Source organism: Mustela erminea, chromosome 14, assembly GCF_009829155.1.
Source record: "Mustela erminea isolate mMusErm1 chromosome 14, mMusErm1.Pri, whole genome shotgun sequence".
NCBI lineage: Eukaryota > Metazoa > Chordata > Mammalia > Carnivora > Mustelidae > Mustela > Mustela erminea.
The window spans coordinates 61,717,509-61,739,711 of record NC_045627.1 but is presented as its reverse complement, the minus strand read 5'-3'; the positions used below and the strand labels follow the sequence as shown (position 1 = coordinate 61,739,711).

The window sequence follows — 22,203 nt, the reverse complement described above, 5'->3', positions numbered from 1 at the left end:
GGTGCAGTTCTCTGTGTTTCTCTCTTCAACAACCCCCTCTTTTTCATCCCCTTGCGGCTGCCAGTTGGTGAACAGCTTCCTGGAAAAGGCCAGCGAGAAGGTGCTGGACTCTGCTAGCTCTGACTTCACCAGGTAAAATGCTCCACTTATTTGGGAAGGTTTTGAGATACTGAATGTCCCAGCTCAATGATGAAGCCTGATTGGCTTCTCCTTCTCAGAGAAGCATTACAGCCTGTTGGGGAAGGATGCGGACCCTGGCGATACACGGCCCAGGTTCAAATCCCAGCTCCACTAATGACAAGCTCTGTGACCTTGGACAAGTTACTTACCTGCTCTGTGTGCTCTTTGTCCTTATCTGTGAAGATGGGCTTGATAATAGACCTGCACCAGGGTGGTTGTGAGGACTGAAGGCTTAAATGCACATGAAGACCTTGGAACCACAGCTGGTTTCTTATGGCTAAACTGGCTGCGAGCCGTGATTGTTGTTTCCAGGCTCCTCTGGGGCCCCTGGTCCTCCTCACCCTGACTTCTCCCACTTCTGTACCCAGTAGATAAAAGGCACTGATAGTCTGTGCCCTTCTCCAGCCCACCCTAAGCCCGTCCTTGGTCTTCTGCCCTGAGCAGATTGTCTGTGTTGGATCTGGTTGTGGCCTTGGCTCCCCATGCGGATGAAGCTGCCATTGGCAAGCTGTACTCCACCATCCGGCCCTACCTGGAGGTGAGCCATGTGGGCTGGACTCCCACAGGACCACCCCTGGGGGAAGAGGGGCCTCCTTGGAAAGTTGGGACCTGTCTTCTTATCTGGACGACCATTTGGGCGGGCACAGAAGGCCAGGGCAGGGCCACCTAACTTCTGGAGAGTTGTTTTAGCAGGAGTAACAGAGCTCCTTTGTGATGCCAAAGAGTTAGGCAAAGAAGGGGAGAGGGGAGTGCTCCAGCCAGAAAGGGGAGCGGGCGCACAGGCCTCAGTGCAGGCGAGGCACTGCAGGGTCCCGCTGCTGGATGAGCATCACGGTGAGACTTGTGAGTGGAGTGGAGGCTGGCGGGCCTTCTCCCCCTGCAGCATCCCCCCCTGCCTGCCATAGAGTTAGCCTCCCCTGCTCTGCCAGCCCTCCAGAGGCAGGCCGCGGTCCCGAATCCCCCCATTGCTGGTCACAGTTAATGGTGGCTGTACTGTGACTGTCCTTGAACAGTGCAGGTGGGGGTGGATGGATGGATGGGGGACCCCAGAGTCCCCTCCCTCACCTATCCCTGACCACCATGTCCCTGCCCAGAGCAAGGCCCATGGAGTACAGAAGAAGGCCTACCGGGTGCTGGAGGAGGTGTGCGCCAGTTCCCAGGGCCCTGGGGCCAGCTTCGTGCAGAGCCACCTGGACGACCTGAAGGCGACCCTGCTGGACTCGCTGCGGGGCACCTCCTCACCTGCCAAGAGGGTGAGGCTTCCGAGGCACCCATGCTCTGCCCATGGGAGGAGGGGCGACACTGGGGGAGAAGCATCCTAGAGACAGGGGACTTGAGGGGCATAGGTGGCATTGAGAGGTCCTAACTCTCCTCGCCCTTCCCTGCAGCCCCGTTTGAAGTGCCTCATACATATCGTGAAGAAGCTGTCCGCTGAACACGAGGAGTTCATCACTGCCCTCGTCCCGGAGGTGAGGGGTGCGGGTGGGGGTATATGTGTGTTCTGAGGGGCTCCTTGGAGTGTGGCTTCTGACCACCTGTCAGGATTGGGGGAGAGCAATACGGAGGTGAGGGGTGCCTCAGTTCTCTGCTTGGGAGCGTCGGCACCCTTGCTGCCCCCTTCTGCCTCAGGCCACCACCTGGTCCCTTCACGAGCAGCTCCGGAGCTTATGTTTAAGGAATTGTCTGGGCAGGTGATCTTGTGCACCAAGGAGGTGTCAGTAGGGGCTCGGAAGAACGCTTTTGCCCTGCTGCTGGAGATGGGCCGTGCTTTCCTTCGGTTTGGCCCAAACCAAGAAGGTGAGGGGCTGGGGTACGTGCTCCGCTCGCAAGTCTCGGGGAGGTACCCCTCCAAACCGCTAGCTAAAGACAAAAGGTGGGAAGAGCCGCCTGGCTCTGGAACGGGCAGGCTGTTCCTCTCTGGGTGGAGTCCCATTCCCTGGGGGGCCCAAGGTGCAGCATGTGGAGTGGCTCTGCCTTTGTGTGACTGCCCTTGTCTTGCCCTCCCAGAAGCCCTGCAGCGCTACCTCGTCCTGATCTACCCTGGCCTCGTGGGCGCTGTGACCATGGTCAGCTGCAGCATCCTGGCCCTGACCCACCTCCTGTTTGAGTTTAAAGGTGAATGCTCCTTCCTTGAAAGCCTGGGGAGCCCTCAGGATAGGAAAATGCCCAGAAGGTCAGGGCAAGGTCATTATCAGAATAAGGTAGCTATCACCTTCCTTCTTCTTCGAGGGAGGAGAAGGAACCAAAACCAAGCCTAGCTGCCTCTTGTCCCTGCTGCTGCCTGTGTCATCTTTCCCGTGTACCTGCAGTTGCCCTGTGTCCCACTGTCAGAGGGGATCAAAGGCGGTCAGGCCCCTGCCCAGGTGTTAGTCCCAGTTCTGCCTCTTACCAACCATGGGAGACCTTGAGCAAGTTTATGGATTTCATAGGACCTCAATTTCTAACCTCTAACATGGGAGAGAAAAACACGACTTGATCACAGATTGGCTGTACTCTATGCGGAGTGACTAGGACTGTGCCGGGTACACAGAAGTCCCCCAAATGTTAGTTCCAACTCATGGGACTGACAGGGATCTTGGGTCTGGATGGGTTCCTGGGCATCTCTGACGGTGGCCCTCTGGAACCCCCACCCCCGCCGCCCCGCCAGGTCTCATGGGGACCAGCACAATCGAGCAGCTGCTGGAGAACGTGTGCTTGCTCTTGGCTTCCCGCACCCGTGATGTGGTCAAGTCAGCACTGGGCTTCATCAAGGTGGCAGTAGCGGTCATGGATGTGGCGTGCCTGGCCAAACATGTGCCGCTGGTGGTAAGCGCCCCCTTCCCCTCGGTGGGTGGCAGCCTGGCCTCTGGCCTGCTGGCACGGACCCAGCAAGCCTTGAGGCCAGCAAGTTCCAGACATGTGTTTGGCTATGAACCATCTCATGGAACAGGTCATGCAGGAGCCCTGGAAAGGACCAGTAGGGTAACGCATACCGGGTGGGAGTGAAGGAGGTGCATGGTACCGGGCTGCCTCCTATGGCCCACCCCCTCCCCTTCACAGAAACAAGGGCTCTGCAGGTGCAAGTCAGGAGGCATGGCCACCCTTTGTCTTACAGATGGAGAGACTGAGGCCAGAGATTTCCCCAGGTCACATTGCTAATGAGAGTGGCCCTGGGACCAGAATGCAAAGCTCAGAACTGACCCTCATGGGTCTCCCACCACGGGGCCCATTATCTTGCTTTCTCTTTTTTATGTCTGCATTCTGACCTTCTGGGTTCAAGGAAGCTCCTCTGGACAGTCTGGCTGACTGCAGAAGGGCCCGCAGAGCCCCCCGGGATTGGGTTCCAGCCCCTCAGCTGGGCCCAGGGTGTGCCACCGGCTGGGTCTCTCTGGCCCCTATGTCTACCGCCTCAGTGTTTCCCTTCCAGCTGGGTGGAGTCGCACCTCCAGGTCTCTCTTGCCTCTCTTCTTCGTATCTGGCCTTGGGTAAAGGAAAGAAAGGGGAGGTGGGGGTCACGGTAGCCTGCCCTTCTCTCCTGAGCCTGCTGCCTTACTGGGGACCAGAGATGAGAAGGGCAAGAGCAGTGATCTGTCATGGGGTGCCGACAGTTTATAAAAGCCTTTCAAAGGGTCATTGGGGCTCTGTGTCCCCAGCTCTGTTTGGGGACACTGCAGAGATCTGCCACCCATTCGTGGGTTCCAGCCAAGCCCGACGAAGGTGTGTGAATTGTCCCTACGAGATGAATGCAGAATGGTAGAAGGGTTGTGTGGGATCTGGAGAAGCCTGGCAGTGTTGGGGCCCAGTATGGGCCATGGCATCAGAGATGCCTGGGCTGACTGCTGTCCCTGGCCGTGGAGCAGCCACTTAACTCTCTGTGCCTCCATTTCCTCATCTGTAAACTGGGGTCATGATCGATCTGCCTCATGGGGTTCTAAGGATTCAGTGAGGTAATAAAGGAGAGATGCCAGACTATTCGGAAGACTCAGAAGCTATAATCTTGGAAGGGTAGTCCTGGATTGTCACAGAGGAAGCTTAGGGTGAAGGTGGACGGCCGCCAGGTTGCGGAAATGCAGTTGGATCAAGGGGTGGGCCAGGAATGGGGTTGCTGCGACCCTCACCCCTTTGCTGTGTGCCTAGTCTGCACCGCAGTGAGAGGGCAGACAGAGTGGAGGGTGCCCCTGACCCTCGCTGCTCTGCCCGGCAGATGGAGGCCATTGGGAAGCTTTCAGATGACATGCGGCGGCACTTCCGCATGAAGCTTCGGAACCTGTTCATCAAGTTCATCCGCAAGTTTGGGTCTGTGTGCGGGACCCACAGGGAGGGCCAGGGAGGAGATGAGGGGCTTCCAGTCCCCGCAGGGAGCCTGCAGAGAGCGGACTGGGCGGGAGGGCTTGGGTCTGAGTCCCGCCCCTGTGGCCAGCAGGGCTCTGGCGGAGCCCTTCTACTTCCAAAGAGCGCTCTGTGGCCCGTGCGCCTTGCCAGCCTCTCATTGCCCCGCAGGTTTGAACTGGTGAAGGGGCTGCTGCCCGAGGAGTACCACAAGGTCCTGGTGAACATTCGGAAGGCAGAGGCCCGCGCCAAGAGGCACCGTGCTCTGAGCCAGGCTGCTGAGGAAGAGGAGCAGGAGGAGGAAGAGGAGTCTGCCCAGGGTAAAGGCGACAGGTAAGACCCATAATGGGGTCCTGCGGACCAGGTCTTCCTTAGCCCACAGCCTGCCCAGCCCATGCTCAGCTCCCCCAGCCTCTCTTGGGAACACCCTGACTTGCCACTTCTCTGTCCTTAGCATCGAGGAGATTCTGGCCGACTCGGAGGAGGAGGAGGAGGAAGAAGAGGAAAGGAGCCAGGCCAAGGAGCGCCGGAGGCTGGCCCGACAGAGGAGCCGGGCGTGGCTGAAGGAGGGTGGTGGGGATGAGCCCCTCAACTTCCTGGACCCTAAGGTGGCCCAGCGAGTCCTCGGTAAGCAAGAAGTGACTGGCACATGAGTCCAGAAAAGAGGCTTGCCTTGGTGCCCTATTCAGGGGCCAGGGGTGACATCCCCAGAGGCCGGTGGGCACCCCTCGCCACCACAGGCACACACCGTGTGCTGCAGGCACCTGTGTCGTTGGTTTGGAGCGGGCTGTGGGTAGCTTAGGACTGACCTGCCACCTCTTCACTGTCCAACTCTGCCACGCCAGCCACACAGCCTGGGCCTGGCCGGGCCAAAAAGAAGGACCACGGCTTCAAGGTGAGCGCCGATGGCCGCCTCATCATCCGGGAGGAGGACGAGGACGATGCTGCCACGGCCAGGACGGAGGAGGAGGAAGGCACGAAAGGTGGGACTGTCGTCCATTCCAGGGACACAGTGCTGGCCTGGGCAGGGCTGCACTCTCTTGTTCATTCATTCCCTGCCTGTTCATTCACTCACTCGTTCAGCACCCACTTGCTGGGGGAGTGTAGGTAACAGCAGAGATAAGGAGCTTGGAGCTAAGGCAACTTCCTCAAACTTTGAGTTTCTCAAACTATTTTGACCACATTAAGAAATCTTTCTGTTGCAAGCTAGCCATTTATACAATACATACATCATCCAGGCAGAACTTTCAAAACACTGTACATCCTCTTAAGCATGCGTGACGCACTGTTTTGGCCTCTATTTGTTCTGCTGCTTTCCTTCCCCTCTTCTCCCATTTTTTTCCTTTTCTCCTTTTTTTTTAAATGTGAATTTGGCTGAGATCCGGAAGCTCATTTAGAGGTAGAGGATCCAGGCTTGGAGCCTGCCTCCTTCCCTACTGCACAGTCTCCTGCTGTCTGGAAGCGGCCCCAGTGAGAAGTCTCTGTCCTGTGGAGTCTTTCCTGCTCCCCCTCCCCCGTGTCATCCTTTGGATCAGAAAGCCTGTCTTCAGACATTTATCTGCCTTTTTTTTTTTTGTTCCCACTGTCCTGATCCCTGGGTGCTTGATTCACTGCAGCCTCCAAACCAGCGTTCTCATGGCAGCCCCTACACCCGGCTTACCTGCTGTGTGACCGGGGACAATCAGTAACTTCTCTGTGCTTTAATATCCTTATCCCAAAATGAGCATCATACCAGTACCTACTTTAGATGGTTATAGATAAAGTGGGTAGCCAGAACAGCCATGTCTGCGTTTGGCGGAAGGGTGACCACACTGGTTCCTGATCCGGTCCTGCCGCTGCCGCCTCTCACCACTCTCAGGTTCCAGTCTCCTTGCTCCCTTCTTGCCCAGATGTCCTTGGTGCTAAGAACACCCTTCCCTTCTCCTCCTGCCTTCCCGCTCTTGAAGATCCAATCCGAGTGCTTTTCTGCGGCCCGACCATGGTCGTCAGTCTTCAGCCTCATCCCCCAGCGCTCCTGGCAAGCCTGGGCACCGCCCAGCATGGGGCATGTCGTCCCGGGTTGTCTTGTGGTGTTATTTGCTTGTTGACTGACTTTGCTTAACTGTGTGTCCCCCGCTGGTCAGAATTTCATAGGAGAAAGTACAGGTAATCTGAAACTTACCCGATGAACCATTTTTGAGCATGTAGACTGGTGTGTAGTACAGTCACGTTGTCTGACAACCAATCTCCACGACCCCTTTCAGCTACAAAACTGGCACTCTGTGCCCGTTAAACAGCCCCTGCTCCTGGCCCCCACCCCAGCCCCTGACAGTCCCCATTCCAGAATCTGCTGTAGTCATTTGAATTTGAGTTGGAGTCTAGGTGCCTCATGTAAGTGGAACGATGCACTGTCTGTCCATGACCCGCGTCTTTCTCCCAGCCTGGTGTCTGCAAGGCTCATCGGGCTGCAGCGTGTGCCGGAATTCCCTTTGCGCAAACCCTTGGCTCGTTTTAATTGAGATATTCGTTTTGTGTTGTTGAGTTGTGGGAGGCCTTCACACAGTGTGCACGTTAATCCTTTGTCACCTGTGTGATTTGAAAATACATCCTCCCCTTCACTCTGTAGAGTGCTTTTTCAGTCTGTTGTGTCCCCTGAGACACCGAAGTTCTAAAATTTTGTGATAGTCTATTTTATCTATTTTTACTTTGGTTGCCTGTGTATTTTCTTGGTTCATACTTCTTTGGCTCATTCTCTCACAGCGCTCAGCTCATAGAGAGCAAAAAAAAGAAAAAGAAAGAAAGGTTTCTCAAGTAGGAGAATGAGGCTATCCTCCAGGCAGAGCGGGATGTCTGTGGATCTGGGGCGTGTCTGACTCCCCAGGAAACCCAGGGTTTCCTTAGGGTCTCAGAACAAGCTGTGTTTATCTCAGAAGTGGGATCACCACTTCCCTGAGGGGCCGTCGTCCCTGGGGCCTAGGATGGGAAAGATAAAGGGGTAGTCGGTGTTCAGGGGTCTTGTCTTGCCCAGAAGGATGCAGGTTTTCTTGGGCTGGAGTTGCCAGCTCCGTCAGCCAGTTGTGACAGGAGAAGGCAGGACGAGATGTGTGTGGTTTTGGGCAAACGGGTGCTCTCTGCATGCTCACAGGCCTTTCTTCCTTTTGGTTCCAGGGGAGGACGAAGAGATGGCTGACGTGATGGAAGACATGGGTGTCAGGAGTGTGAGTACTTTCTCTGGTGGGCGGCTGTGCCCTCAAGGCGAAGCCTTGGGCTGACAGGTCCTCTGCCTGTCTTTCCGTAACTCCCCTCCCCCACACACTGCACACACACCCACCTGCCCTGTTTCCTGAATCCACGGCAGAGCCTTGCGGTGGTGTGTAGGGGACAGTCCAGAGGGTATGGTGTGTATTACAGGGCGCACTGTAGTGGGTGACCAGCTGAAGGAGACAGGCAGAGCCCTTTTTCTCTCCCCTGAGGGCACAAGCAACATCTGGCCTTTATGTTCCAAGGGGCAGGTTCCTGCGTGGGGCAGGGGCAGCCACCACTGGGGAGTGCATAGGGCCCCATGCGTCACCTCAGCTAATTCTCACAGGTGACGGGGACCCTTATCATCCCCGTTTGCAGAGGGGGCTTGCAGAAAGTAAGTAGGTTACAGGGGTTGTTAGGTGCAGAGCAGGGATTCGAACCCTGGCCTTCCCATCTCCTGAGCCCCAGAATTTAACCCCGTTGGTAACTCGCAGGATGGAGTGCAGCCTCTCACCTGCCCCACCCGAACTAGCGAGGGTGATGTGAGCCCAGCCCCTCACTGTCCTTCCCACGCCCAGCAGACAGCACTTCCGGGGGCACTCTGGAGCAGTGTCTTACCTCTTTGTCCTCTCAGACTGTGGCCAGCCCATTCAGCCTTCCTGGGTATCCCCCTTGGGACAGGGGAGAGGCAGGGGATACAGTGTTAGTAGTAAAGGCAGGTCCTGGGGCCCCGCTCCGACTGCAGCCTGACTTTTCACTCAGTTTGTCACTTGTGGGTCTTGAAGAATTATCGGGCTGGCTTGATGAGATTGGACGTGTCAAGCACATGAGTATAGCATTTGGTGATCTTCTCCCCAAATAACTGCTTTTGTTAATATCATTCATCACTGCCCTGTCCCTGGCCAGATGTCCGTCTTCCCACCAGGGCCCAACGAACTGCCTTGTTACAGCTTTGCACCCATGCAGAATTCTGTTTGGAGACCTGGGTGAAAACCAGACATAAAAGATCAGAGTTACAGGGTCAGAATGTAGCTGAGGGTTTGAGAGACCCCTGATGCAGGAGTCCCCTCTGAACAGGAGCGTAAACTTAGGTTAGGATACCCAGATGGGCACTTGGAGCCCTGGGACAGGAGTTCTGTGTGAAGCAGTCAGGGCCTGGGCTGGAACCTTGCTTCTGTGCTCTTTAGCTGTGTGATCATAGTTCCTTACCCTCTCTGAGCCTCAGAGTGCTCGTCTGTAAGTGGAGGGTGGAGTGCTTGGCAGGGAACCTTTTCTGCTAACACAGGTTGCTTGCTCTTACTGGGAACATTAATGAGATGATCATATATCCTTGTTAATGAATGTTGCTCACCACTTTATAGAAGAAACACCAGAAGCTCAAGCATCAGAACGAGGCTGATGATGAGGAGCTAGAGATGCCACCTCGTTACCAAGGTGAGGCCTCCACACTTCCCTCTTGGGATACTGTGTTCCTTGTCCCCCGCATTACACAGGGAGTTGCAGGCAGAGCCACGAGTTTGCATGGCCACTTTGCAGTCAGCACTGACAAAGATTGGCCAATATGTCACCCAGGACTGGGGTAGGGCCTGAGAGTGTCAGGGCCTGGGGGTCAGGAGGTCTATGTGTGGAACCCCCAGCTCTTCTGGGAGCCCCTGAGCCCCATCTCTGTCCCACCCACCTAGGCCTTCTGTGAGGCTTGCAGCACACCCCTTTTTCTGGGGGGTGTCTGCATCTCTTGTCCAGCCCTGAGTTGGGCTGGGTTTGGGGAGACCACCTTAGCCTGGAAGGATGGAAGGTGGCAGCTGGGAGGGTCAGCCCAGGGTGTTCCCCTACTTGTTTGTCTCTGGTCCCCTGAGCTGTTCGTTTCCCCGGAGCAGCTGCTAGAGATACCCGCATGGCTGCCCACGGCCAGGGGAGGTCTCTGTTACTCATCTCCGGCCCCCTCCCCTGTGGGCAGCCCCTGGCCTTGAGTGCCCCCAGCAGAGCCCCTGCGGTGCATCTGGAGGGACAGGGGCTTCTGTGGCAAGTCCCCAGCGGCAGGAGCAGATTTGTCCTCAGAGTCTTCCGGCATTCTGACCCAGCTAGAGAGCCTCCTGGCTTCTCCCTCCGTGGCCTCCCAGGCCAGTGCCCAGTTTGTCACCTCTGCTCTGAGGTGCTGTGATGTGGAACCGGCCAGTGTGGCACAGGCCCCAGGGGCGGGACAGCTGGTGCTCTGCTGTGAGGCTGACTTGGCCCAGTCCTGCCGCCTCTCTGAGCTTCCAGTTTCTCACCTGTGAAAGAAAAAGCGGGCTTCATCCGGAGTATCTCAGAGAGTCCTCCTGAGTCATCGTTGTAGAATTCCACTCATGAGTTTGTTCAGATCCAGACTGGAAATGCCAGGTGACCTTGGAAGCACCTGGGTGTCTGTACCTGCAGTTCGCAAGTCTGTACAATGGGACGAGAGCTGCCTTTCTCTGTCAGTGTCGGTGTGCAGCCCGAACGAGCTGAAGCCCGAAGTGCCTTGTTCTACAGATGAGCTTCAAAGCTCCAGAAACTCAGAGACTTGCTGAGGTTTCAGCCGGTCGTTGTTCAACAGGGAGCTGGGTTTGGGTCTGACTTCAGAGCCTATGTTCTTTCTCTAGAGCAGACAGAGCGGATTTGGCTTTGGAGACTGTGGGGTGGCTTATGTTAGCAGAGAAGGTGTGTGTTCTCAGACGTCTCTGGTCGGTCTCTGCAGCTTCAAGGCCACTGACGAGCCCACTGGTCTAAACTGTCAAGCCACTGGACAGTCCCTTCTCGAGGAAGGTCTTTGTCCTTGCTGGGTAGGGGACAGAGCCGGCTGCGAGCCTTGATTTGTCTGCTCCCTGGCAGCTCTGCAGAGAGAAGGTACCCATTCCCTTCTCATGGGAGGATGCTGCCCTGGCTTTGCCTGATTTGCCTCTGTGTTCTCCTTTTAGCTGGAGGCTCTGGCATCCACCGCCCTGTGGCCAAGAAGGCTATGCCTGGGGCCGAGTACAAAGCCAAGGTAAGAGCCATGGGTAGAGACAGAACCCCTGGGAAAGGGCGAGGGCAGAGGTGTGGGCCAGACTCAGGCCACGGCGACGGGCGCACTGAGGATCTGTTAGCATCTCAAGTCCATGCCCTTGTTGGGCGCCACTGCAGGGATGTGAGTGCCCTTGGTGCCACCAAGGCACAGAGTGAAGGGGAGGACACGGGCCCTGTTAAGTCAGGAGCAGGGAGGAAGGGCAACCTTATGCTCCTGGCTGATTCTGTGTCTATGGCTGAGCAGAAAGCAAAGGGTGACGTGAAGAAGAAAGGTCGACTCGACCCCTACGCCTACATCCCCCTCAACAGAACCAAGCTCAACCGCAGGTACGTGCTGGGTGGTGCAGGGTTGGCTGGGATGGTGGCTGCGAGGCTGGAAGCTCCGAGCTCCAAAGCGGAGGGCCTCATTCTCAGTAAACTCTTCAGCTTAATGGCTAGGTGTTTCCCAATTTTTTAATTTGGACTTTTTAACATGCACACACGTGTGCTGCTGACTTGAACTGCTCTTTCAGGCAGGGGAACGCCCGGTCTGTGCAGATCACGTGCGGTCCACTGCCAGGCAGCACACTTTCCCCCTGTTCCTCCTAATGCTGGGGGGGCCACCTTTCAGCATTACAGTGAGGGGGACCGCCTGTCTTCAGGGAGATGTGACCTTTCTGGTCCTTTCCTTGCAGGAAGAAGGTGAAGCTGCAGGGACAGTTCAAAGGCCTGGTGAGAGCTGCCCAGCGGGGATCCCAGGTGGGACACAAACTCCGGAGGAAGGATCGTCGGCCCTGAAGCCCCGGGGCCCCCAGAGCTGCTCTGTGACCCCGCCTAAGGTCCCTCTGCAGCTCCCGAGCTGCTTTGACATCAGCTCCAGATGCTCGAGGTTCTGGCACAGCCTGGACTCAGAATGACTTATTGGACAGGGCTTGACTTCCAGAGAGGCACCCAGGATTTTGGGAGCTCCAAACTGGAGTCGCCCTTCAGAGCGCTCTTCAGAGCGACATTCCCATCCCTAAGGCCTAGGGATGGGAATGTGGCCTCATTGCCTCCAAGGAGGCTGGTGAGGCCGCTGTGCTTCCTGTGCAGGTGGCCGTGCACCAGAGCAGAGCTTCCGTTTATTCCAGCCGCTTATAGCCATGTGGCGCTTAGCCTGGCTGTGATCTGGGTGTGCAAGATTTGCTGTGACCAGGTGTAGAATAAACGAGCACCACCATGCATTATCCTTGGAAGCACTGTGCTTTATCACCTGCGCCTCCGGGGCCAAGAACCGTGTGCAGCAATTGGCAACAGTAGTTTGACCGCTTCTTGGCCGGTCCCTGCATCCGGTTTCAGGCACTGCAGGTAGCCCTGGGTCAGGCCTTAGGACTTGCCCAGGGACACCCACCTGTGTCAGGAGGTCTCCCCAGCTTCACTGTACAGCTCCAGTCAGAAGGTGACATTTGGAGGTGCGGGAGGTACAGGAGTGCTCTGGAGCTGGTCTGTGGAGCAGCCAAGAGTTGCTTAGAGCCATGGCACTGGCTGCCCCAGGCCGCCCCGCACACAGCTTTCTCCCGGCAGCTTTGTTCCCTGATTCACTGAAGTGTTTACCGAGCCCCTGCAAGTGCCGAGCACAGCAGGATCTCCTGCCTCCCTGATCATCATGTCCTGGTTTCCCAGGCAGGTAGACAAGTTGGGAAAAGAGCAGCAGTTTGTTGGTCTGGAGTCAAGGGAATAGTAGTGCTGACCTCCCATTGCCCCTGAGGTCACTTCATCAGCCAGGGGACCCCTGTGTGTATTTTCCTAACAGGCATCAAGAAGCAAGGAACCCTGGGGCTTTTCCCAACAGGAGGAATGTTCCCCTAGCATTTGATCCATAGCTTTACTCCTCTCAAATTCTTTGTTTGCGATGAGACTACCCTCCACCCCAGCCTCCACACACACATACTCAGTAGTTTCCGTTCTAGTTTCATGCCCTTTGCTCAGTTTATGCTCCCAGGAGGCCCTGTGCGCAGGAGCTCCAGTCTTGATTTGGTCCATCCACCCCCAAATGAGGGCATCTCTTCCTAGTTATTTGGGGGCTAGGAAGTGGAGAGGAACCACACTTCACCCAGAGGTGGCGCTCTTTCCATGCCTTGTTCACAGAAAGTCCGTGCTTAGAGAGCCACGGCGGTGGTCGCAAGAGATGGCTATTAGAAATTTGCCAACGTGATCTGTGACCCCTGTGGTTACACTTAGGTACAAACTAGGCCTATCGTAGCCCTCTGCTGTTTCCTTTGTCAGGAAATCAGCCACGTGCCGAAAGACACTCCGTGAGAGTAGGAATGGGGATAAGCCAGTTGCCCAATGTTGATATTTTTAACAAAAAGTCTGAAACCAACTTGCTTACTATAGTGTGCTTTCCAGGGACCTTCATTTTCTTTCAAATGTGGGGCTGGAACAAGTGTCTAGAAAGGTTGGTGTTGGGGCACCTGGGTGCCTCAGGTGGTTAAGTGCCTTCGGCTCAAATCATGATTCCAGCGTCCTGGGATGGAGTCCCCACATTGGGCTCCTTGCTTAGTGGGGAGTCTGCTTCTCCCTCTCCCCCTTCTTATGCTCACTCTCTGTATCTCTTTGTCTCAAATAAATAAAATCCTTAGAAAAATTGTTTAGTGGGGTGCCTGGGTGGCTCAGTCGGTTAAAGCCTCTGCCTTCAGCTCAGGTCATGATCCCAGGGTCCTGGAATCGAGCCCCACATTGGGCTCTGTCCTCTGCGAGGAGCCTGCTTCCTACTTCTCTCTGCCTGCTTCTCTGCCTACTTGTGATCACTGTCAAATAAATGAATAAAATCTTTTTAAAAAAATAATAAAAAATTGTTTAGGGACACTTGGGTGGCTCAGTTGGTTGGGTGCCTGCCTGTGACTTGGGTCGTGGTCACGGGGTCCTGGGATGGAGCCCCACATCGGGCTCTTTGTTCAGTAGGGAGCCTGCTTCTCTCTCTGCCTGCGGCTCCCCCTGCTTGTGCCGTGTGTGTGTGTGTGTGTGTGTGTGTGTGTATGTGTGTGTGTGTGTGACAAATAAATGGATAAAATCCTTTAAAAGAAATAACTTCTTTATGAAGAAAAATGGTTTAAAAAAAAGGTTGGTATTGCTGATGCGCTGAATTCCATATTCTTATGGAAGTAAACTTCAAATGCAAATTATCTTAAAGCAGAGGCAAGAATTAATCTGCCCAGAAACTTAAGGTGCTTAAAACACTTGTTACGAAAATCAGTGCTGCTTTTGTTCCGGCAGTGCGGGTGAAGGGAAGTTGGGAATATTTATCAACGCAAGGCTCATTCAGTTTCTGGACAGCTAGGAAAGCAGAGGGCCTCCACCGAGATCCAGATCTACTACTTTTAATTTTGTTATACTTTAGGTGAAATCCGAGTCAGATTTCCTCTGGCTTTTCTGGGGTTCATCCTCTCTTCCTTCTCAGAAGTGGAAGGCAGAACACGGCCTGCCTGACTGCATGGAAACGGTCCCCCTTGTGTCGGCCGAGGCAGCATTCAGCATCGGGGGTTTACAAAGGCCGTCCGTTCGCGTCCCCCCATCCTGACGCCTGTGGACACCAGCGGGTCTGGTTAAACCAACCTCAACTCTTTCTGGGAAATGCAGCTTCTCGTGACTGGCTGCGGACCTGGCTCCTGACATGAGCCCATGCGGGGGGCTGCCACCTTAGGTCCGCTGTGTCTCTGCATCCCTGCCGCTGTCCACCTGCTTCATCGTGTTTCCTGCACTGGGTGCAACAGGGGAAAATAGCGTACAATATTCAAGTGGTCTCTGTGCTCTCTTCTTCATGCTTATGTTTCATCACAGGGTAACTTAGGAAATTAGTACGTATTTTCTGTTTTGCTATAAGAGTAATAAAGATTCACAGAACATTTGGAAAAAACAAAAGTAAAAGCAGGAGCTGGAATCCTTCCATCAAATTCTGACTGTGAATCTTAGAATAGATGACCCTGGAGCAACAAGGATTTGATATGCACAGGTTCGCTTACGCATGCTTTTTTTTTTTAAAGATTTTATTTATTCATTTGACAGAGCTATCACAAGTAGGCAGAGAGGCAGGCAGAGGGGGAGAAGGAAGCAGGCTCCCCGCTGAGCAGAGAGCCCGATGTGGGGCTCAATCCCTGGACCCTGAGATCGTGACCGGAGCCGAAGGCAGAGGCCCAACTCCCTGAGCCACCCAGGTGCCCCACACATGGATTTTTTTAAAAATTATTTATTTATTTGAAAGAGAGAGAGAGAGAACCTGGGGAGGGGGAGGGGCAGAGGGAGGCAAAATCTTCACACCGACTCCCTGCCGAGTGCAGAGCTCAATCTCACAACCCATGAGATCCTGACCAGAGTCGAAACCAAGAGTCAGATGCTTAACGGACTGCCACCCAGGCGCCCGAATTATTTTGATAAATACCACACAGAACTGTATCTGTGCTATCTCTTCATTATGATGTTCTTTTTTTTTTTTAAGACTTTATTATTTATTGGACAGAGAGAGATCACAAGTAGGCAGAGAGGCAGGCGGGGGCGAGTGGGGGGAAGCAGACTTCCACTGAGCAGAGAGCTCCATGCGGGGCTCCATCCCAGGATCCTGGGATCATGACCTGAGCAGAAGGCAGAGGCTTTAACCCACTGAGCCACCCAGGCGCCCCCATTATTATGCTCTTAATAGCATTTTCTTTAACTTGCTTTGTATAAGAATACAGTATATAATACATACTCAACTATGTTATTAGTAAGGGTCCTGGTCAATGGTAGGCTATTAGTACTTAAGTTTTGAGTGAGTCAAAAACTGTGTGTGGATTTTGGACTGAACAGGGGTTAGTACCCTTAACCCCTACATTGTTCAACGGTCAGCTGTATCAACTGTATATTTCATTCCTGTTTTATAATACATGAAGAGCTTTTGATACAAAAATAGAGTTATAAAACACAAGTTATATATTCTAAGTTTGTGCTTGGCTATCCCAAACTTTACTCTGCCAATATAAACATCTGATAAACATTGTTTTCAATGGCCCGGTTTAAATGGCGGTCCATGTTCCCAGGGGACGTAGGTTGGTTCATTTACAAAGAATCTTTGAGCCCAGAAGTGTGTTGCTCCTTGAGGTACACAGGAGTGTAAGGCCATTGCTCGATGCTGGATTATGTGCAAAGCAATACGTAGAAAGCGACACGATGACTGTTCTTTGTTCTATTCTTGCTGTACATTATTACGAATAGATAAATAAACATACTTCAGAAAATAACCCTGATTTGGGGCATTCTAAGCTGGCTTGCCATTTCCTGAAATCATGCTTACTGTAACTTCTGCCATGAGAACCATTTACCACACTGTCAAAGACGCTGGCCAAGTTGTTGTGGGCCAGGACTGCAGGGGTGAAAGGTGTTCTCCCATTCCTGGTTATGGAAGTGCCTAGGACAGGATTTTGAGGCTGTGGTCAATAATGGGCAACTATTGATTAAGAATGTGGGAGGGGCGGCTGGGTGGCTCAGTGGGTTAAAGCCTCTGCCTTTGGCTCAGGTCGTGATCCTACAGTCCTCTTTGCTCAGCGGGGAGCCTGCTTCCCCCTCTCTTTGTCTCTGCCTGCCTTTCTGCCCACTTGTCTGTCTGTCAAGTAAATAAATAAAATCTTAAAAAAAAAAAAAAAAGAATGTTGGTGTGCGGAGGGCTCCCGGGTAGCTCTCTCCCTTAAGCCTGTGACTCGATTTTTGGCTAAAGTCATGATGTCTGGTGTGGTGAGGTTGCATCTCAGGCTGCCCTGAGCATGGAGCCTGCTTAAGATTCCCCCTCTTCCTCTGCCCCCCGCCTCCCCGCTTGCACACATGCATGTACTCTCAAAAAAAAAAAAAAAAAACCAACTTAAAATGTGAGTGGGGAGTATGGCGGCACACTCAGGCTGGGCTGAAGCCCGGATATCAGCTGTACAAGTCTAAAATCAGAGTTGATCGTGTTCAGAGAAGAATAAAGGGACTCTCAAGAGGCTTATCAAAATGATGATTTATTAATTTATAATAAGAAATAAAATTGCCAAGGGGCCTGAGACCGGTGTCATGGCGACCGCTCAGCAACACTCCCCTGCGCAGGAAGTCAGAATCAGAGGCTTCAGTGAGCACGGACCAGGGCACCGGGAGTCATGTGTGTTAACATGGGTCGTGTTGCTGAGGTAGGACAGTGTGCTCTCTGTGGGATATACCTGCCCACCAGGTCCCCTTCTATTCTGGTGAGTGCCAGATCCTTCCTCTCTCGTGTCTTCCAGACCCTTCAGAGCCCCTCACCTGCTGTTCGGAAGCTTTTCTGAGCTTTTGTTCTGCCCCTGCTTCCTTCACATGCAGGCATGCCTGGATTGAATTTCCAAGGCCAACTCTTCCGGCTTTCACCGGGGAGACATCCTGTTCTCTCTAGGGCCTGGTGCAAGTTAACTAATCCTATCTGTCATGTGGGGACTTGAAGGGTTTAACTTCTAGAGGGTAGCTTGATTTCCAGATTCCAGGGATGTTACCCTGTACACCCAAAGGTAGCAATTACAGAGCTGATGGGATTTTAGGGCAGGATTTCAGAGGGCCTGAGGCACTGATGACAGGCGGACGGATTTGTGAATGGTGCCAGGAGTAGCTGGCATCCTTATGGCTCCTCTGTTGGTTTTACAAGCTCTTGAAGAGCCTTGCTTTGAACCAGAACTGTTGTTTTGCCAGAGATCTTGGACTTGAGCCTGAAATACATACACAGACGGTAACTTGGGACCAGCCCTCTGTTGTAAATGAGCTCATAAAAATGATAAAGGGCGGGGCACCTGGGTGGCTCAGTGGGTTAAAGCCTCTGCCTTCGGCTCAGGTCATCATCCCAGGGTCCTGGAATAGAGCCCTGCATCGGGCTTTCTGCTCAGCAGGAAGCCTGCTTCTCTCTCTCTCTCTCTCTCTCTCTGCCTGCGTCTCTGCCTACTTGTGATCTCTCTCTGTCAAATAAATAAATAAAATCTTTAAAAAAAAAAAAATGATAAAGGGCAGCATTACCTGAGAAGATTTTACACAGTTGCGCCTCTCAACTGGGTCCCCTTGTGGTACCCCTTACCTAAAAATGCCTTCCTTAACCGTTCCAGCGGCTGGTTCAACTCCTCGCAAGTAGGAGTTTACCCAGAACAAATAACCAGGTTGGCAAAGCCGATGTCTAGTATCTATTCTGAAGAAAACCCTTCCCTGCCCACATGAGGACTCTCAAGGGGGGTCACGTGGACCCTGTCCCTCCAGACTTCACGCAGGGACACACAGCTGCACGCAGGCGCAGAGCCCTCCAGTTTATCACCAAATGTGTTCACAGGCACCATCTCCTGATCCCCACGATGGTGGCCTGGGCATTCCTTCCTCTCCGTCCTCTTCCCCTTTCGGAGGGTGATGGAGGTGGTCTGCAGGTCTTTCCCTTCTTCCTGCCATTCTTTTCTATCACATTCCTTGTCCTCTTCCTCACCTCTCCCTCCCTGTCTGCCTCTGTCACTGTGTATCTCACATATGCAAACACACACACGCGCGCGCACACAATTTGCATCGTGCCTTTATTCTGAGCAAAGTTCTTTTTTTCCAAAAAAGCATTTTGTGAGACAGAAGATATAGCAGTAAGCCAGATAGACAGGATCTTTACTTTCACGAAGTTTATGAGGAAGGGACAGGTCAAGAAAGAATAAAAACATGTGATTGGAATAGTGCCATGTGAATGCCTTGAATGGACCCGATTTGGATGAGGAAGTCGTGGGGGGCAGGGGGGACCTCTTAGAGAAAATACTGTTTGTATAAGACCTGAAGGGTGAGCAGGGTTTAGGTTAAGTCATTTGCCTCAATGACCAAGGTTCCAAAATTTCCAGATCATGGGGCCTATGGGCAACAATATGATTGGACGGTGGGCCTGGGCAGGACCTGTCTTGATGCTCTGCTCCATACCAGGCTCACTGTTGCAGTGAGTGAGTGTGTGTGTGTGTGTGTGTGTGTGTTTGTGTGTGGTGAGGGATGGGGGAGTGCAGTTAAAGCTCCTCTCACCCACTTTTGGCTCCTGTTCCAGACAAAGGAATAGCATGTGCAGAGGCCCTGAAGCCAAGAAGAGTTTGGCCCCTTCAAAGAACTGAAAAGAAGCCCAGGTTGCCAGAACAAGAGACCGGGGGAGGGGGATAGCATGGGACAGTTACAAACTGGAGAAGCTGCTGCTGGGGCTTCACAGGGTCTTTGATTAACCTAACTCCAATGTGTGGCCATGGCCGTGGCAACGCCAGCGGGTGACCTGATCTGACTTGCTTTTTTTTTTTTTTTTTTTGGTAAGATGACTGGCTGCTGTGTGAGTCATAGATTGGAACAGGGCAAGAGGAAACAAGGCAGCCTATTAGGAAGCTTCTGTCAGAATCTGGACCAGAGGGGATGGTGCATGTGGCTGGGGGTGGTGGTGCCAGTGGTGGAGATGGCGGGAAGTGGCTGTAGTTGCAAGCTGAAGTTCAGTGCTCTTAGCAGAGGGGCCTTCAGCTTCAGGAGAGGACATCCGGGCCCCTTGTTTACTGGACCACAAGGGCTGAACGAACTTCATTCAGTCATTCAAGCCCTTTTTAGTTGTTGCCCACCATATGTCAGGCACCGTCCTAGGAACTGCAGATACACCAGAGAACAAAACAACTCCAGCTTTCATGGGAAGATCAAACAAAATAAATACGAAATTTTAGGGGCACCTGGATAGCTCAGTTGGTTAAGTGTCTGTCCTTGGCTCAGGTCGTGATCTGAAGGTCCTGCTCAGCAGGGAGTCTGCTTCTCCCTCTCTCTCTGCCTGTCCCCCAGCTCATGCGCTTGCTCTCTCTCTCAAGTAAATAAATAAAATCTTAAAAAAAAATTTTTTTTAGCATGTTAGTGGTAAGTGTCCTGGAGAATTATAAAGCAGAAAAGGAGATAGGGAATACTGGATGGAAGGGAAGGGTGGTGTCAACTTTAAATTGGCCAGTCAGAGAAGGTGGTTAAAGACTCAAGGAATTGAGCCTTTAGATAACTCCTCAAAATGGAGGAAACAGCAAGTGCAAAGGTCCTGAGGTAGGCACGTGCTTGTGGTGTTCAAAGAAAAACAAACAGCTGGAGCTGAGACAGTGAGAGGGAGATGAGATCAGAATGTGAATTGGGACCAGATGGCACAGTATCTTATAGGTCATTGTGAGGACTTTGACTTTTCTTCCCAGTGGAAAGAGGAACCCTTGGACAATTGAGAATATAGGGGTCATATGACCCAAAGAGGTCATCATCTGAGATGGGAACAACTGCAGGTGGAGTATTTGGGGGCAGGAAAGACAGGAGTTCAGTTTTAGACATACTGAGTTTGAGATGGCATTAGACATTCAAATGGAGATGGGGCAGCTAGAGATAGGAATCTGGAACTCAGGAGCATTCCAGAGTGGCTATATACACTTGAGAGTGGTGTGTGTACGTGTGTGTGTTTCAAGCAAATAGACTGGAATGTCAACAAGTAGGTGAATGCAGATAGAGAAGAGAACATGTCTAAGGTCTGAACTTGGGATTCCTTATAAAAGCAGATAAGGAAGAACAGCAAGGGAGGTAGAAAAAACAAACCAACAAGATAAAAGAAAACATGTATTCTGGAAACTAAGTAAAGGTAATATTTCAAGGAAAAGGAGGTTATCAGCTGCCTCAGATCTTCTGAGAGGTCCCGTAAGATGAGGATTGCTGGATTTGGTAACATGAAGGTCATTGGTGAGGCATTCTGGGAATCGGCATTTCCACCCAAATTGCTCTCAAGTTCAACTAAAAAGTAGGATGGAACATTTATTTTTTTAAAAATATTTTATTCAGGGGCGCCTGGGTGGCTCAGTGGGTTAAAGCCTCTGCCTTCGGCTCAGGTCATGATCTCAGGGTCCTGGGATCGAGCCCCACATTGGGCTCTCTGCTCAGCAGTGAGCCTGCTTCCCCCTCTCTCTCTGCGTGCCTCTCGGCCTACTTGTGATCTCTCTCTCTCTCTGTCAAATAAATAAATAAAATCTTTAAAAATATATATTTTATTCATTTATTTGAAAGAGAGAGCGAGCACAAGCAGGGGAGGGGCAGAAGCAGACTCCTTGCTCATCAGGGAGCCCGACGATGTGGGGCTCCCTCCCACAACCGCAAGATCATGATCGGAGCTGAAATGAAGAGTTGGATGCTTAACTGACTGAGCCACCCAGGCGCCCCAAAATAAACTTCCTTTTTTTTTTTGTTAAAGATTTTATTTATTTATGGGGCGCCTGGGTGGCTCAGTGGGTTAAGCCTCTGCCTTCGGCTCAGGTCATGATCCCAGGGTCCTGGGATCGAGCCCCGTATCAGGCTCTCTGCTCAGGGGGGAGCCTGCTTCCCTTCCTCTCTCTCTGCCTGCCTCTCTGCCTGCTTGTGATCTCTGTCTGTCAAATAAATAAATAAAATCTTTAGGGGCACCTGGGTGGCTCAGTGGGTTAAGCCGCTGCCTTCGGCTCAGGTCATGATCTCGGGGTACCGGGATCGAGTCCCACATCGGGCTCTCTGCTCGGCGGGGAGCCTGCTTCCTCCTCTCTCTCTCTCTGCCTGCCTCTCTGCCTACTTGTGATCTCTCTCTGTCAAATAAATAAATAAAATCTTTAAAAAAGAAAAAAGATTTTATTTATTTATTTGACAGACAAAGATTACAAGTAGGCAGAGAGGCGGCAGGGGTGGTGGGGGGAGGCAGGCTTCCTGCTGTGCAGAGAGCCCGATGTAGGGCTTGATCCCAGGAGCCTGGGATCATGACCTGAGCCGAAGGCAGAGGCTTTAACCCACTGAGCCACCCAGACGCTCCCCAAAATAAACTTCTTAAAAGCAACAAGGAGCTAGCTGGAGAGTAAAGAATCACCTAACCAAGCCCCAGGAATGGACAGGAGCTGGCAAGGAAAAGCCCCCGCAGGAGGGGAACTTAAGCTTGGGGGACGGGTGGGTGGTGGGGCAGGGTAGGGCAGAGTAGGAAGAGTCTCTTGTAAAGCTGAAGTGCACTTTCGGAGGCCTCATGGGATCAAGGGGACAGAACTTGGAGTTTGGGAACCACCAAGGGCAGAAACTGAAATAAACGACACACGCACACCTTGCACACCTTAGTCTGGGACCCTAATGGGCCACCGCCTAGGCAGAAGGGTAAATCTAGAGCTCCTTGCGCGTGCTTGCCAACTACCATCATGCCATCGGGATGGTCTGGGAATCTTGAGGCTAGGACTTGGATTTAGAGAGTTCTGAAAGGCTAGTGTCCCCAGGAATTTTGCAGAAACAAACATAGCAACATCATCCTAGGTTCCAACTTATTTCTACAAGTAAGTCTTCAATACAATATATGGTATTCAATCAAAAGTAACCAGGCATACTAGGAGACAGTAAAGTGTGAGTGAGAAAAAGCAGAAATAATAAACAACAAGAATATACCTCAGGACATCTCTTCACACCTCTATGATCTCACTGGTCACATTGTGTTATTATTATTCG

General features: G+C 52.6%; 1 protein-coding gene across 1 annotated transcript in view; it reads left to right on the top strand.

Annotated features, from left to right (window-relative positions):
* The window catches only part of RRP12 (ribosomal RNA processing 12 homolog), a 29,549-nt gene extending 17,608 nt beyond the window's left edge, over window positions 1-11,941 (top strand). The window contains exons 19-34 of the mRNA XM_032312670.1: window positions 65-132; window positions 625-718; window positions 1,275-1,433; window positions 1,569-1,649; window positions 1,872-1,977; window positions 2,188-2,295; window positions 2,828-2,985; window positions 4,364-4,455; window positions 4,660-4,821; window positions 4,943-5,115; window positions 5,334-5,471; window positions 7,636-7,685; window positions 9,072-9,144; window positions 10,647-10,714; window positions 10,979-11,061; window positions 11,409-11,941. Of these exons, the coding sequence (XP_032168561.1) occupies window positions 65-132; window positions 625-718; window positions 1,275-1,433; window positions 1,569-1,649; window positions 1,872-1,977; window positions 2,188-2,295; window positions 2,828-2,985; window positions 4,364-4,455; window positions 4,660-4,821; window positions 4,943-5,115; window positions 5,334-5,471; window positions 7,636-7,685; window positions 9,072-9,144; window positions 10,647-10,714; window positions 10,979-11,061; window positions 11,409-11,511 (1,716 nt within the window). The 3' untranslated portion in view covers window positions 11,512-11,941. The remainder of the gene's footprint in view (window positions 1-64; window positions 133-624; window positions 719-1,274; window positions 1,434-1,568; window positions 1,650-1,871; window positions 1,978-2,187; window positions 2,296-2,827; window positions 2,986-4,363; window positions 4,456-4,659; window positions 4,822-4,942; window positions 5,116-5,333; window positions 5,472-7,635; window positions 7,686-9,071; window positions 9,145-10,646; window positions 10,715-10,978; window positions 11,062-11,408) is intronic.
* Window positions 11,942-22,203: the final 10,262 nt, after the last annotated feature.